The 13868-nt window shown below is 42.0% G+C and overlaps 1 protein-coding gene across 1 annotated transcript in view; it reads right to left on the bottom strand.

Annotated features, from left to right (window-relative positions):
• The window catches only part of PCYT1B (phosphate cytidylyltransferase 1B, choline), a 32285-nt gene that overhangs the window by 5267 nt on the left and 13150 nt on the right, over positions 1–13868 (bottom strand). Inside the window, exons 3-7 of the mRNA XM_055702700.1 lie at positions 12888–13004; positions 9519–9670; positions 8506–8584; positions 5177–5319; positions 2836–3024 (exon numbers count right to left, since the gene is read on the bottom strand). Of these exons, the coding sequence (XP_055558675.1) occupies positions 2836–3024; positions 5177–5319; positions 8506–8584; positions 9519–9670; positions 12888–13004 (680 nt within the window). The remainder of the gene's footprint in view (positions 1–2835; positions 3025–5176; positions 5320–8505; positions 8585–9518; positions 9671–12887; positions 13005–13868) is intronic.

Here is a 13868-nt window from a genome sequence, read left to right as displayed (position 1 = left end):
CTGCCATTAGGGCCTCTGTGCCGGGCTACACAGTGGTCCTTTCTCATGTCAGAACAAAAAGTTTCATGCCACATTAATCATTGTTTCTGACCCTTCTGTGACTCTCCTGCAGAAAAAATGCATACAGGGGATTGCACAGGTGGGCAAAATTGCCAATGAATTATAGACATCTTGACATTTGAGAACTGATATTTTGACCTTTTTCACAAATGGAGGTGTTTTTTTTGTGGGTTACGTGGTCTGTCCTTTTAGAAAATTGATGCTAGCATAAAGAGTATTATAATAATTATTTGTGAAATAATAATAGCATATTAATGGCATGCAAATTACTGATCTAGGAATCCAGCATGCCCATAACGATTCCTGTACTTTTAATGTCAACATTAAAAGCAACATCTAACAAACAGTGATAAGGCAAATTAATGTTAATAACAGTTTTGACACTAATAGCAAGCTATCGTTATTTTAAAAGTCTTTTCCATTGCTAAGGCTTAAACTGATTTTAAAAAAGCCATACCACCTCTCAGCTCGCTCTCACCAACACTTTTCCTAAAACACTGTGAGGAGATTTCACTCCACTTGTTCTTAGCAAAGGTCTGTGTGATTGCACCAGATTTCCTACTCTGTGGTCAACCACTAACTCAGGAAACAGGAGGCAACCCCCCTAGGTCTTAAAAGACCTTTACAGAACAGCTTTTCTCTAATCTAATTTGGTAAAATGTTTTATCAGCAAAGGATTTTTAAAAAATGCTATCAGCGTGCACTGTCGAGTGGGTAAAGCCAGGGAATGGGATCAAGGCTTTTAACTTTCTCTCTGCACAGCCAAACTCATCTCACCCCCTGTGGGTTTCAAGTGCTCTGTTAGCATTAGTTTTATTTATTCAGCACCTCTGGCCACAGGACCACCCCTCATGTGGGGAACACTCACCAGGCTCTACGGTGAGTGACTTACAGAGGAAGCTTCATGTGGATGTGGTCAATGCAGGTAAACCTGGGCTTTTCATCAGAAGAGCTACCCTCTTCTCCTCCCCAAGGAAAATTATATTGTCAATGAACAAACTACTAAATAAACTGTTTGCTTATATGGCTGGGAGCTGTGTTATTCAGAGAGTACCTGCCTTTGCGTGGGACTGATGTAGCTGTAAGGAGATTATAAAGATGTGGCCTCTGTTCTGATGCCTTCGCAGCCTAATTTGAGGCTCTTCTCAAATGGGCGGTAATCAACACAGCAAGTCATGGCACAGAAAAGATGAGAGCACCAGTAAGAGACAGGTACTATGTGCTTTGATGGCACCAAATTGTGACACAGCTGTGATGTGGCCTTCTTAATTCACAAGGGGTCTGTGACTCTTCCTGAGGGTTTATTTATAAAAAAATAAATATAATAAATAAAAATAAAAACTCTGCTGAGATCCTTTCAACAAAAGGTACCTCTTGTGATGGGAAGCTGTTCAGGTATAAACTGGTAAGAGTGACCTGAGAGACCATTACATGTGTTTTGGATCTTTAAAACTACTCAAATAGTATCTGCTTTATGCTAGTCCTAAACTGTTTTTTTATAGCTTGCTGCCTCTATTGATATTTTGCTTCAAACTATAATCTATGAGCAGTTAAAGAGGCTTTGCACAAGCCTCTTGCAGAGTTTTCTTTCAAGTGAGGAAGGAACTGCATGACTGTCCGCACGTCACAGTCAGAAAATGTACCTCTAGAGCATCTTGCTGTTCTGTGGGATTATTTCTCTAGCTCTTACTCTGCTCCTCTAAGTTCACCCTGCACTGTTTGCTGCTCTCCTCCATGCTTGCTCACATTTCCTTGGACAGAGCAAAAGCTTCATTTGGAGCTTGCCAACTGGAGCAGCATGTCCAAAACGATGCCTGTACTGGAGGGTCTGACTGGGGCCTGGGCTTTTGCCAGAACACAGCTGTCCAGCAGCCTGTTGGAAACGGACCAACTCCCAACAGGAAGGTCTTAGAAAGTCTGTTCAAACAAATGATAAATTCTACATTCAAATTAAGCTTTGCTACTGGTTTTGATGTAGTAAAGGGAAGCAGGACAAGAAAAGCTTCTCAAGCTATCAGAACTGAAAGATGAGAGCCAGGACACTTTTGGGGCTCTGAAGTGTCACTAACTCACCACTCAGTGCGTGACTTTGGTTTGAGCAGGTAAGGCCCTGAGGTTTCTCCCCAGAAGGATGCTGTTGCAGACTCTCAACTGCCTTTCTGTGGCACTGGGGACCTTTGGTAAATGGGCTCTGTGGAGCCAGTGCGTACTGAGGAGAGCTTTGAAAGTGTTTCAGTTCCACAAAAGCCCTCCCAGCAGTCAGTTAGATGAATCTGGCCACTTGACATATAAAATAGTCTATTGGAACTTCAAATCAGTAGTCTTTAGAGTTATAAAACTGTCAACTACTGCTGAGTACAGAGCATGAAGAGAACTAGTGAAAACCTTTTCAATGGCCTTGTTTCCCTCACCACCTCCGGTGTATGATTCCTCCCTGATGTCTATGTGGTCCCATCTAGTGCTAACAGGGACAACGGGCTGTATTAGCCTGTTTGTTCATGTGTTGCTGTTACGCAGCTCTACTGAACGCAGTATCACATTCAGCACTGCACCTTAACAAAAGACAGAAAGCATACCAAACAAGCAACAGCCAGAAGTGGCAAATCCTCCTGTTGCAGTACTGGTGCGTGTTACTGGATTCAGCAAGCAGGTTTGGTGTTATCCTACTGGACTGGCTTTCAAAACAGGGACTGCAGCAAACGACTCTGCTCTTGGTTTGTGTTACAAAGGAGAAACAAAAAGCACTCAGACTTCCTCAGATGGCAGAATACCTACCCAGGCTCCGTCGGGTCCAAACAGCTCTAAAAAGTTGCCAATAAATTCTCTGGACTTTTCTTCCCATTTCTGGATGAGGTCATGGCTCTTCTCTTCTACTTTGTAAACAAATTCTTTTGATTTTTCCTCTACATTCTTGACTTTTTCTTTCACTTTGTCCACTTGGTTTTGCAAGCGATATTTCTTCTCCTGTTTTAAAAGTGTAGACAGAGATTAATATATAGGGACTTGGAAATAATTAGCCACTGACAGTTGAGAAGAAAAAAACGGCATTAATGTATTCCAATACATATGGCCTTGGTTAATTATTCACATGTTATTTTTATAAATGCAAATTTAACATTTGTGGAATGGAGTGCAGAAGGTACATATTGAAAAAACTGTCTTGTGTGATTACTGTTTAATCCACTACATGAATCTTTCCATACTTTCAAAAGTGAATGCACTTTGAAAATTATACAAATCTTGTGAAAGATACAAGTGAGAAATTAACAGCTGAAATTTAGCAGTAAGCAAAAGGCAGATCTCACTGGGCTTCCTAGCAAGAGCTAGGACTTGCAGTGGACTCACTGCTGTGTTGCCAGCTTGGATGTTAACTTGGACCAAAATGTCTCTTTCGTTTGATTTCTGTAGAGCAAAAGGAAAACTCTTTTCACCCCCAAGCCTGGCTAATACAGGAGCCTCTCGCTGCAACAAAGACGTGTGTAGGCCAGTGGCTTGTGGGCAGCAAACTTCACAGAAAAGAGAGCAAACGCCTGTTGCTAAATCCCACAGAAAGAGGGACAGAGAAGATAATGTTAGGGAGCTCTCGTTCAGCCAAGTATCTGAAGTACTTCAGGGTTAAAGTGCTTTTGTCTTGAAACATTTCTGTGTTCCGCAAACATACAGTACACCCTTGAAGGTGTAACATAGAAGCACAGATGACTATCGGCTTTTAATTTCCTGTGAACTGCATTTAATGGGCTCTTGGATTTACTTTTAAAGCAAGTACTGCTTGCTTTAAAACACAACTGCTGAGGTGTGTTTTATTCTACCTTGTTAATCACTAGAAGAAGAGTCTTTGCAGGCCACAAGGCCAAACAAAATCCTCAAGATCCAAATAAACTGAACTTACTTTGCACCTCACAGTTGACCAACCCTTCTTTTAAGGAAACCAGCACTTTTCTGCCTTGGTGAAATCCTGTGTTTTGATTTTGAAACACACACAGTCTTTGGTGCAAAGTAGTGTTTCTGCGTTTAAATTACTACAAGCTAAATAACCAAATATCAGGAGGGACTTCAGGATACATCAGTGTCTGAGACTGGGGAAAGCATACCTTATGCAACAGTATCTTAACCTCAGAGCTCTGCTAAAGGATAAATTTGAGAACCTCCAAGGCATCCAGCACGCCTTAATTTAATAGATATTTGCCATAGTGATCCTTCTGGGTGGAACGCTTAAAAGCAGGTTTTTTTAGAGGTGTGGAAGACCGGAAAAAAAAGCACAATGAAATAAATATTTATGCCCTGTGATCTGTGATTTATCTGCCAGACTTCAAAATAAGGAAAAGTAAACAAAACCCTCATGTAATGACACAATTCAGTCCTTCACAAGGGGGTTTCCCAGCTCCAGGGAAGGAGGTGGGAAGACCTGCTGTGAGCCAGCCCAATCACAAGGAAGATTTTGGTTATGTAGGTTATCTCGAGGCCTTAAGACTTGAAATAGAAAATGAAGGAAAGTAAACTTTCAGTTCTGTTAAGTGTTTACTCCACACAGGATCGTAAGGTGCAGTTCTGTACATGGAAGCTTAATAATTTGAGCCATCCCTTCAAATGGTGCTCTTGCCCTATCTATTGTGGCATCGTTTATGTACCAGCTTCCTAACATGCTTCCTCGTCTTTTAAAAGCCATTTTAGCTACCTCTGGTAATCTCACTGTTCAGCAGTTGGTTTTGGTTTTTTCCTGTTGCATTGTAGAGAAAGTTTGGGTATCAAAATTTTTGCTCTCTGTGCTGCCTTCTCACAATAGGAATAAAGAAAGAAGGTGCGTCTTGGGTGAGTGGCTGAGAAGCATGTGGTGGTGGGGTGGGCTCCTTCCTAGTGTGTCATTAGGTCGCCTACAGCTCAGTGAAGAAGGGAGAGCAGCAGCTTTGTTACAAACACAAAAGCCTAAGATGGAAGTGAAGCTGCTAATTAACAGGAGCATTTAAAACTACCCTCAGCTTACCAGTTTCTTTTAAATGAAGTTCTTGCCAGCTATTTTAAAAGCAGCAGGAGGATGATATCCTTTCTTAACCCTTACTCTTCATTCAGGGCCCTATGAGAGAGTGTTTCAGAAGCAAGTGCAGGTAGGCATACTTACATTTATAAAACTAACATTCAGTTCTTTGGCGGTGTATCCCCGTTGGAGGTTACGCCGGGCATACACATCATAGTCCCGGACAATCCTTGTGATGATATCTGATGTGGAGATACCTTCAGTCCTCTGTGTTGGTACAAACATTCCTGAGAAAAGTGGGAAAAGAAAGCCTGCTGAGAAAGCATGGCAGGACCAGACACTATGGCAGGTAGCCATAGAACACAAAAACGCCTGACCAAAGGTAAGAGATTTGCAATTCTTCCTCTCTTATTTACTAATTCTTTTCTGTCATTCCTGTGTGAGCTTAGGGAAGGCGCTAGGTTGCTATACTGTTCATTTTTCCTCGAGCTTTCAGAAAGCTAAAACTTGCCCTCTTCACAGTGTCAGCTGTGATGTGGAAGTTAAAGGAGCTCCCAAGCCAGGAATGCTAAACCTCGCAGTTGTGGCAATTCACTGAGCAGTTCTTTCCATAAGCGTAACCCTTATTTAACGTTATATAAAGGAGTCGGGGTGTGTGTGGCTTGCCATTTGCTGCTCTCCTGTGTAACTTCCACTCTTCTCTCCACTCCTGTGCTGCAGCATCTGACTCTGTTCTGCTGAGTAAAACAGAGCAGCCTCTGGTCTTGGCCAAAGCCAGGAAGTGCCTTCAGGTAAAAGATGTGTTACAATAACTGGGTAACACCCTGGAGGTGCCAGTAGCTTCTAACAGGAAAGTGAAGCGTAAGCGTAGTGTGAACAAACATGGATATACCATAGGGACTGAGAGGATGAGTCTCCACAGCCCCCATTTTGTGCCCCCCTGGCCATGTCAGTGGCTGCACAACCACTCTCCCTGTTCCGACAGATCAGTCCCTAAGAAAGCTGGTCATTTATTAATACTGATTGTATTTTTCTCAACACAGCTGAAATATATGTTGCTTTTTAATCGCTCCTCAACAAGATAGGATCACCCGAATTGTGAATGGAAGTCACAAAGGCAATAGCAGAGTGCTAGCACACCTTGGTTTAGAAATTATTTAGAGCTACAAAAAACCTACTACTATCACTTACATGTAATTGCAATATCAAGCTACCGATGAGAGCGAGCTGTGAGATAAGACTGGAAATGGCTCTGCAAAAGAAGTAGTGCTTTGTCTTAAAAGGGTGCTATAGCTGCTGGCAAATTAATCCTCATCTATTCACTTGAAGTAGGCAGGCATTGCTAGCTAATTTCACAGGGTTAGAATAAGATCTGGAGAAGGAATCAGGAAGCTTAGCAGCCTCTTGCGCCTAAACGCTATGTGGTATTTTTCCTTTCTGATTTCAAATTAATACTCTGCTAAAACATAGATTATTTTAATCATGAGCAGAGAGGTTTCCCTGCTTACAATTTTCAGGCTTGCAGCAGTCACTCAGGAAACTATTTTTGGAAGCAGTGAAACCCACTTGGAGCCAGAAGCCTTTATAGATAGAAGCTACAAGAATACATGAGAAAAATCCAAACCGTACCCTTGCTAAGCCAAAAGCAGAATTGTTTTCAAGTAGATGCACAAACCCATGTATGAGGACGTTACCTTTAGTCACTGATTTTGCTTTTGTATGCTTCATGTGTTGGAGTGATTCATATTTTACAAACTAATTGTTCACATATGTGCAGAGGTTTAGTCAGCATGCCGTTACCCAGCTCGCTGTTGTCCATATGCCCCCCCACCCACTGAAGGGAGTGGGGAAATGGGAGCCCGTGGGAAGCTACACAACAAGTGCCACGGTTCCCATCTGCTTCTCGGCTCCCCAACAATCTGATGTGGGAAAATAGGAGTACTGGAACAAAGGAAAATATGCAAATGCATCCACAGCATTGGTCTATTTAAACCAAAACCCTCTAGAAGTAAAGGGGAAATTCACTACTCTAATAATGTTGTTCTGGAGTGTTAGGACTATTACAGCACTGGATTTCAAAACTCTTCACAAATAAGGTAACATTATTCACAGTTTGTATGTAACAAAATTCAGCCATACAAGACTGAAGTCGCTTCTTCAGCATCTCGCAGTGATAGACACAGGCCAGACCACAAGTCCCTGAAGCCGTAAGTCCATACTCTATTCTGCAAAATTTTAATTTCTCATCAGGTCATGGGTGCACTGCACCTGTGCCCAACAATAGCAGAGAAGGATGTGCCAGGTGTGGGCACTCTCCAGCTCAGTCTGGTAACAATGCAGTGACACCAAAGGGCTGCACCCAACATCTTATAGAAGAAAAGCAAAATAGCTGCCTGTCCAGCATGTTCTGTGTGTCCCTCAGTGACCTGTCCTTACCAGAGATACCTTTGCTCCACTGCCTAGGGAAGTAAGCTGGTGCTGGCTCTGAAACTGTAGAACAGCAGTTCCCAAAGGAGGGTTGTGAGCCTGACACTACAGTAAGGTTTGCAAGTGGAAAAAGATCAAGAACCGCTGCTATAAAAAGCTTATTCTTTCAGCTTAGGTCAATACCTGGTCTACTCTGTCATTGTGTAACTTGAGAAGGTCACTTTGCACGACAAAATCACCATCAGACAGATTTGCTCTGGAATGTTTTTAGGCCTCCAATATACAGGTTTATGTAGACCAGGAAGAGGATGGATTTGCCAGGTTTAAAGCAGCGAGTCCAGACAGCAGGAGAAGAAAGGTATGATCAGTTCCTCCTCCTGCACTGTTCACTGTGTTAGGATAGCTGCTGCTGGTAAATAGTGCCTTAACGTTATCTCAGATTTAATTCAGCTTCCTTGAGCTGAAGAGATACAAACTCCTGATGACTTCAGCATCTTCCTGCTCAATGTAATATGGTAGTCAACCAAACTGCTGAATAGTCATGGCAAATGAATTACTGATTTAAACCCTCTGCCAGTGTAGTGAAAAGAACCCTCAGTGCAAATCAGAAATGGATCCTAATGACTCCTGAAGGCTGTCTGTGCTTGCCTGTATTCAGGACTGGGCTGTGTCAAGGAGTCATCAGTTTGCCGTTATCAACAAATGACTGAAGTTGGCTGGGCTGCTGTGGGAAATAAACTCAATTTCATCCATTCAAAGCTCTTAGCCAAGCACCCTAAAAATATTTTAAAAACCCAGATGGGACTCTTTCATAACAGATCTGAATGGCTTCCTGGGGGTTATGGCAGGACTTCAGCCAAGGACATCCTTTGTGGTTTTACGAAGTGAATCTTTCTGCTGAAGTCAGCAGTAACCTATGATTAGAGTATAAGAAAACATAGTATTATCTCTACTGCTTCTCTCCCAACAGCTGTGGTCAAAAGACCATAAAAGAATCTAAACTGAGGCTGAAAAAGAAGGTGATAAAAATGTAAAGTTGCGCTTACCTGCCTCCTTTATGTGTTTGTATACATCATCCGAGCCAGCGGAGGAGTACGGGATGTCATCGTGGGCTACAAAGTCGATCTGCCAGTGAACAGAAGAATCACAGGCCACAATCACCGAATTTTGGTTCAGTGGGGTTCCTTGTGGAGGATCATCTATTCTTCTCAACTTCAGCTGACTTGCTTTTGACATTCTCATCCTAAAGCTATCATCTAGAATATTGCCTAGATTTAGGCCTACAACTGCTGTGTTGTACGATCAGTTATGAAAGAACAGAAAGCTTGTCTCCAGAAGCACTGTCATTGATGCATTGCTCTGGCTGGCTCTGTGTGTTATTCTGTAGAAAACCTAAGACACCCATACCTGGTTTTATTGCTACTGGATGAGCTAAGTCAAGTGGCAAAGCCTTGGCTTTCAAAACCATGGAGGCAGGATTATTGATCCTGCCTCCTTAGGGCTGTGCGTATATACATGTATACTTAGTACTGTCACGCTGTTCTTTCGTCACCCAGTGATGTGGACACTAAAATATCATCCTAGTTAATTACCCTTTTGTTAAGATGTGTATATATTGCAAAACAGTAAATAGCATGTAAGAAATTCTGTCCTGCCTTTAGAGGACACATGATATTTTTACATATTTCTGGCCAATTCTTGCACCAGTTAGCATTAATAAGAAGCATGCCTTTAACATTACTTTAGTCACTACATGACAACTTTCCTGGTTCATGATCTCCTTTCTTGAAAGTCAATTTATGAGTAAGTCTTCAGTGTTATTTTGCCATTCAAAATCCCACTACAGAAACCATCTCAGCATATTGAGACAAAAAAGGCAAGACAAATACAACATTTTCTGACAAAAATGGAGGCAAGCAGTGCCATGTACCTAATCTCAGTGACTGAAATTAACTGAATTAAATAATTTGCTCCAGCGAGTAGCATTTCACACATTTGCTGTTTAAGTCTCAACTGTCAGCCTACAAAGGGGAAGGGAAGGATAAGGGGAGAAACGTACCTTATGTTTTTCAAGGAACTCGGGTGTCAGTGTCCAGGGTGCATCCCTGATGACCTCATCCACATAACGACAGTGTCTGAGGGCTTCATATCGCTCAGTTTCATTCATCACAGTGAAGCCTTTCAATTTATGAGTTAAATCATCACTGCAAACTAAAGTATAAAAATATCAACAAAATGGCTCCACACCCAGCAGAATTAGTATGACCAGCAGTTATTTCTTAATAATTCCATTAAACAGTGATTAGCTTAGCTAATTTTGGGGTGCTCCAGGGCATCTAAGAGTTCTGCTCAGGGTTGGTAGGTACAGCCACAGACTTCTGAGGGATCCTTCCCTTTCTGGAGCTGCGTCGAGAGCCCAAGTGAGATGATATTGTAGGACATCTCAGGTGGTACAGTATCACATATTGAGGCAACTCAATCCCACTGTAAGTGAGGATTTCATGGACTATGAAATTTCAGGGGTGATGGTCAATGCTTTAAAAAAAAAATCAAAAAGTGCTTTCTGATTGCAGTGTCGGCAATCACAGAGTGCTCACAAAGTTCATGGATCACAAGATGGTTGAGGTAGGAAGGCACCACCGGACATCACCTAATTCAACCCCCGCCTTCTCGCAGCAGAGTCAACTACAGTAGGTTGCCCAGGGCCACATCCAGCTGAGTTTCCAAAGACGGAGACCCCTCAGCCTCTCTGGGCCTCTGTTCCCACTTTTTGTTCTTACGTAAACAATGCTCTAAATTGCAGCAGAACATTTTCCATCGGTGTTTATTTAGTGAGAAACTAAGTCATGGCTGATTTTATAGGAATCTGTCTCTGAGTTTAGCTTGAATTAAGCACGTTTCATAGAAAGAGAAGTAAGGCTTGTGCCATGTTCAAGTGGGAAACTAAAGAAGGAAGCCCTGTGGAAAGGACTCAGAGAAGCCGTATGCTCTCCATGGAGAGTGTGGATGAGTAGAGCAGAATTAAAAGTCCAGAAATTCTGCATCTTTAGCACTTGATGTGCCAATACTTTGTCACATTGCTTTTAAAATGAGGGGAAGCAATGTCCATGTTACCAGAGGATTACAAAAGTTAGGTATTATCTTTCTACCCACACAACACTGTGTAAAACATGGTGACCTGTCCCCACAAGTGTAACTGCCCAATATTATATAGCTACAACAGTCATTTGATACCCCACATGAAATAATGCATTTACAGCTGGGTTGACAGTGGTTGTCCTTCACCACAGGTTAAACCAGTGCCTTTGGATCTCACTCATCTGTAACATTGGGACAAACAGTAAATATACTTGACAAATGATAAATGCAACATTATTAGTGCTGCAGGGAAGTGTGAGAGCAGCCCTACAGCTGCTGCTTCTTTCTAACTTGAAAACATCAACCTATCAGGCAAGGCACTAGCAAAGATGCAGTCTTTTCTGAGATCTAAAATGGATGTTCTTGTTGTGATGGTCTTTAAAGACCTTTAAAGTAGGAAAAATGTAGGAAGGCCCTGGAGTTCGTGCAAAATTCAAAGCCAGATAATAATATACATATGAATTTCAGCTAGCAAAATGCTACTCCATCCTATGATGTCATTTTTTATGCCTGCTGACAAGAAATTTAATGGAGATCAAAGCATCTTGATTAGAAAGATCCCTTCTGAGATTGTATTTATATTTATTTACAGCCTTTATGTCATCTTAAAGCTACCCTCTCCTGGAACAAAGGGTCTACTAAAATTATTGTAAAATAGTAATTTTTGTTTGAATTCTGTACAAAGGTTTGATTTTATTTTTTGATTACTGTTTGTTCACGTACAATGCAGACACAGTATCTATTTCCTTTTGATTCTGTCATACTGCTCTAATGACTGATCTGGGAAAATATAAATATCTATTTTTTTTAAAATTCTTAGCTTCAAAAAATTGTCTTCACAACAAGAAATAGAAGAGGTTGGTTGTGGTGCCCACAAAGACACAGGACACCAGTGCTTTGGCAGCACAAATTGTATGTGGGCGTGGAAAGGTGCCCATTTTTTAAACATGCTAAGACACAGTGTCTTTCTGGGAGAAGGTGCGGATGAGGGCTGGCTGCTCTGTCCTTCACTCCAAAACTAAGGGCAAAGTGAAGCTATGACATGAATTTCAAAGGAGCCATGCTTTTGCCCCAGAACCCCTTCCTGAAGTGGGACTCACCCACCCCTGCCCCCTTTAAAAGCAACAATAAAACCTATATAACTTGATGTAACTTGCATTTTTTCTAAACTTCACAGTCTCGCACCTCCACTTGCTTCTTCTGCAAGCTATCTGGCTCAGCAGAAAAACAAGAGAGTCCTAAATGTTTGCTTCATAACAAAGGGATGTCTCCTTTCCCTCCCAGGAAGCTCCATGGGAATTGCCACAAGTCATTAAGACTAAAACCAAAAAGTGTGTTTACAAGGAGAGTTTGCTGTTCCTTTACATTGGGTCTTCCCCACACACCACCCCCACCCCGCCCTGCCCCCTTTCAACTCATTTGGGACAAAGATGCAAAATAATGCATAAAGTGTCTAAAGGTTGCATTCACATTTGCTTTATCATCACTGCTGCAAGCATTTCAGCTGCTGAAGGTTGCTGTGAAATGTTTACATGAGGCGTATCTGAACCGCAGAGGTGCAGGAAAACTGGAACCGAAATGCATGTTTATAAGGCCTCACGAGAGTAGGGCTTGCACAGGCAGCTAGGCAGGAAAAAACAACCCTCCAGCGACTCCTCAGGCACGTACCAACTGCTGAAGAGCTGTTAGCCAGCAACACTGCAAAAAGGTAAGGTATTTGTAGCAAAACAATCTGGTAAGAAAGTAACCTGCCCAGGGACACTTGTGAGCTGAAAACTATGTTCAAATCATGACCTACATTTGGGTCTCCAATGATAACGGGCTGGATTTAGCTTCTCTGCTGATGTTGAAGGTTGGGTCTGCACACACAGTACTGACCTGGCAGCCAGGGGCCAGGGGCTGTGCCTGGCTGGTGGAAGGACTGAGGAGCCAGAAATAAATGAGTGGTTGATCTCATTCACTCATCTCAATCTTTTAACAATTTTGAGCGAATAAATGAAAAAGGTAAATTATTCATATGGTGCTATTCTAAGCTCAGAGTCATGCAGGCACCTGCTTTAACTAGAATGGGAATTGTGCCTGTGCTGCTGAGGGCAGAATTTGACTTTTACTTTAATTGATGCAATTGTAAGACGTAATTCAAGGCAAATCACCTATGGAAAGCCCCCAGAGTGAAAGCAGCATTCAAAGTCATTGCGTATAACCAGCTGGGGGTGTGAGCATGGCAATAATTCTCTGATACTGAAGCACAGAAGCAAAAATCCAGTGCAATAAATAACTCTGATCTTACCTCCTACTAATAAGTAGCTATTTGGGAATAGAGTTTTGGCTTGCATAAGAGCTCTAGCGTGGCCAGAGTGGAAGAGGTCAAATATCCCATCTGCATACACTCTGACGGGTCTGTCAGCTGTGAGCAAAGAAACATAACAGTGATTTTTCAGACATAAAACAAGTTGCGTTTTATTCTACTGGTCAGCTTTCTGTTCCCAGATCAGATGAGATTTACCCCAGTTCTGATGTTCAAAAGCACTACGGGTGAACTCACAGTGTTTTATCCCACTTGTTACTTGTTCTTCTCTGTACTCTCTGCTGTTTTCTCTCAGACTTATCCTATTTATTATCATCCATCATCCCTGTATTCTAATTTAGCAAAAATGTCATCTTCCTGCCTCATTCAGAGTTCCACCATATGTCTTGTTCTTTCCTCTCTGCCTTTCTAGTCAGTTCTGCCTTCTGGATTTTTTCAATTTTTTCCTTATTTCTTCCTATCACCTATTTTCATCCCCTCTTGTCTGTGACTTTCTTTTTTTCCACAGCTTACCATTGTAAAAATGTATTGCTTACCTCTTCAACATAAACCTTTCACTTCCCTTCTTTCATACAACCCCCAAGCCCTTCTCTCTAATGAGCCTATCATTTCTTTTTCTCACCATCCTCCTGCTATCACCCTTATAACTCTTGCTTTCTGTACAACATCTCCAGCAGCAGCTCCAGCCTCCATGGACTGTGCTTCAGCGCTAGAGAGAGATGTCTCTGCCATCAGGACATCCAAGGTCCACAGCAGAACATTGTTCCTTGCAGAGCTGACCGGAAAACTGGAGCTTATCCCTATAAAGTGTACATACTTTAAAAGCTTATTTTAAATAAGTAAAATAAGTAAACGAGGGCTTTTTTTAAACAATGTCTTGGAATTTAGGGGAGCTGAAGTATGTATATTTAGGACTTTATGTGAAATCATCCCTTTTTCCCTGCCCAATCACGAATGTCCAGA

This window comes from Falco cherrug, chromosome 2 (genome assembly GCF_023634085.1).
Source record: "Falco cherrug isolate bFalChe1 chromosome 2, bFalChe1.pri, whole genome shotgun sequence".
Classification (NCBI taxonomy): domain Eukaryota; kingdom Metazoa; phylum Chordata; class Aves; order Falconiformes; family Falconidae; genus Falco; species Falco cherrug.
Note: the sequence above shows the minus strand (reverse complement) of the source record. Positions and strands in the feature narration are given on the sequence as shown.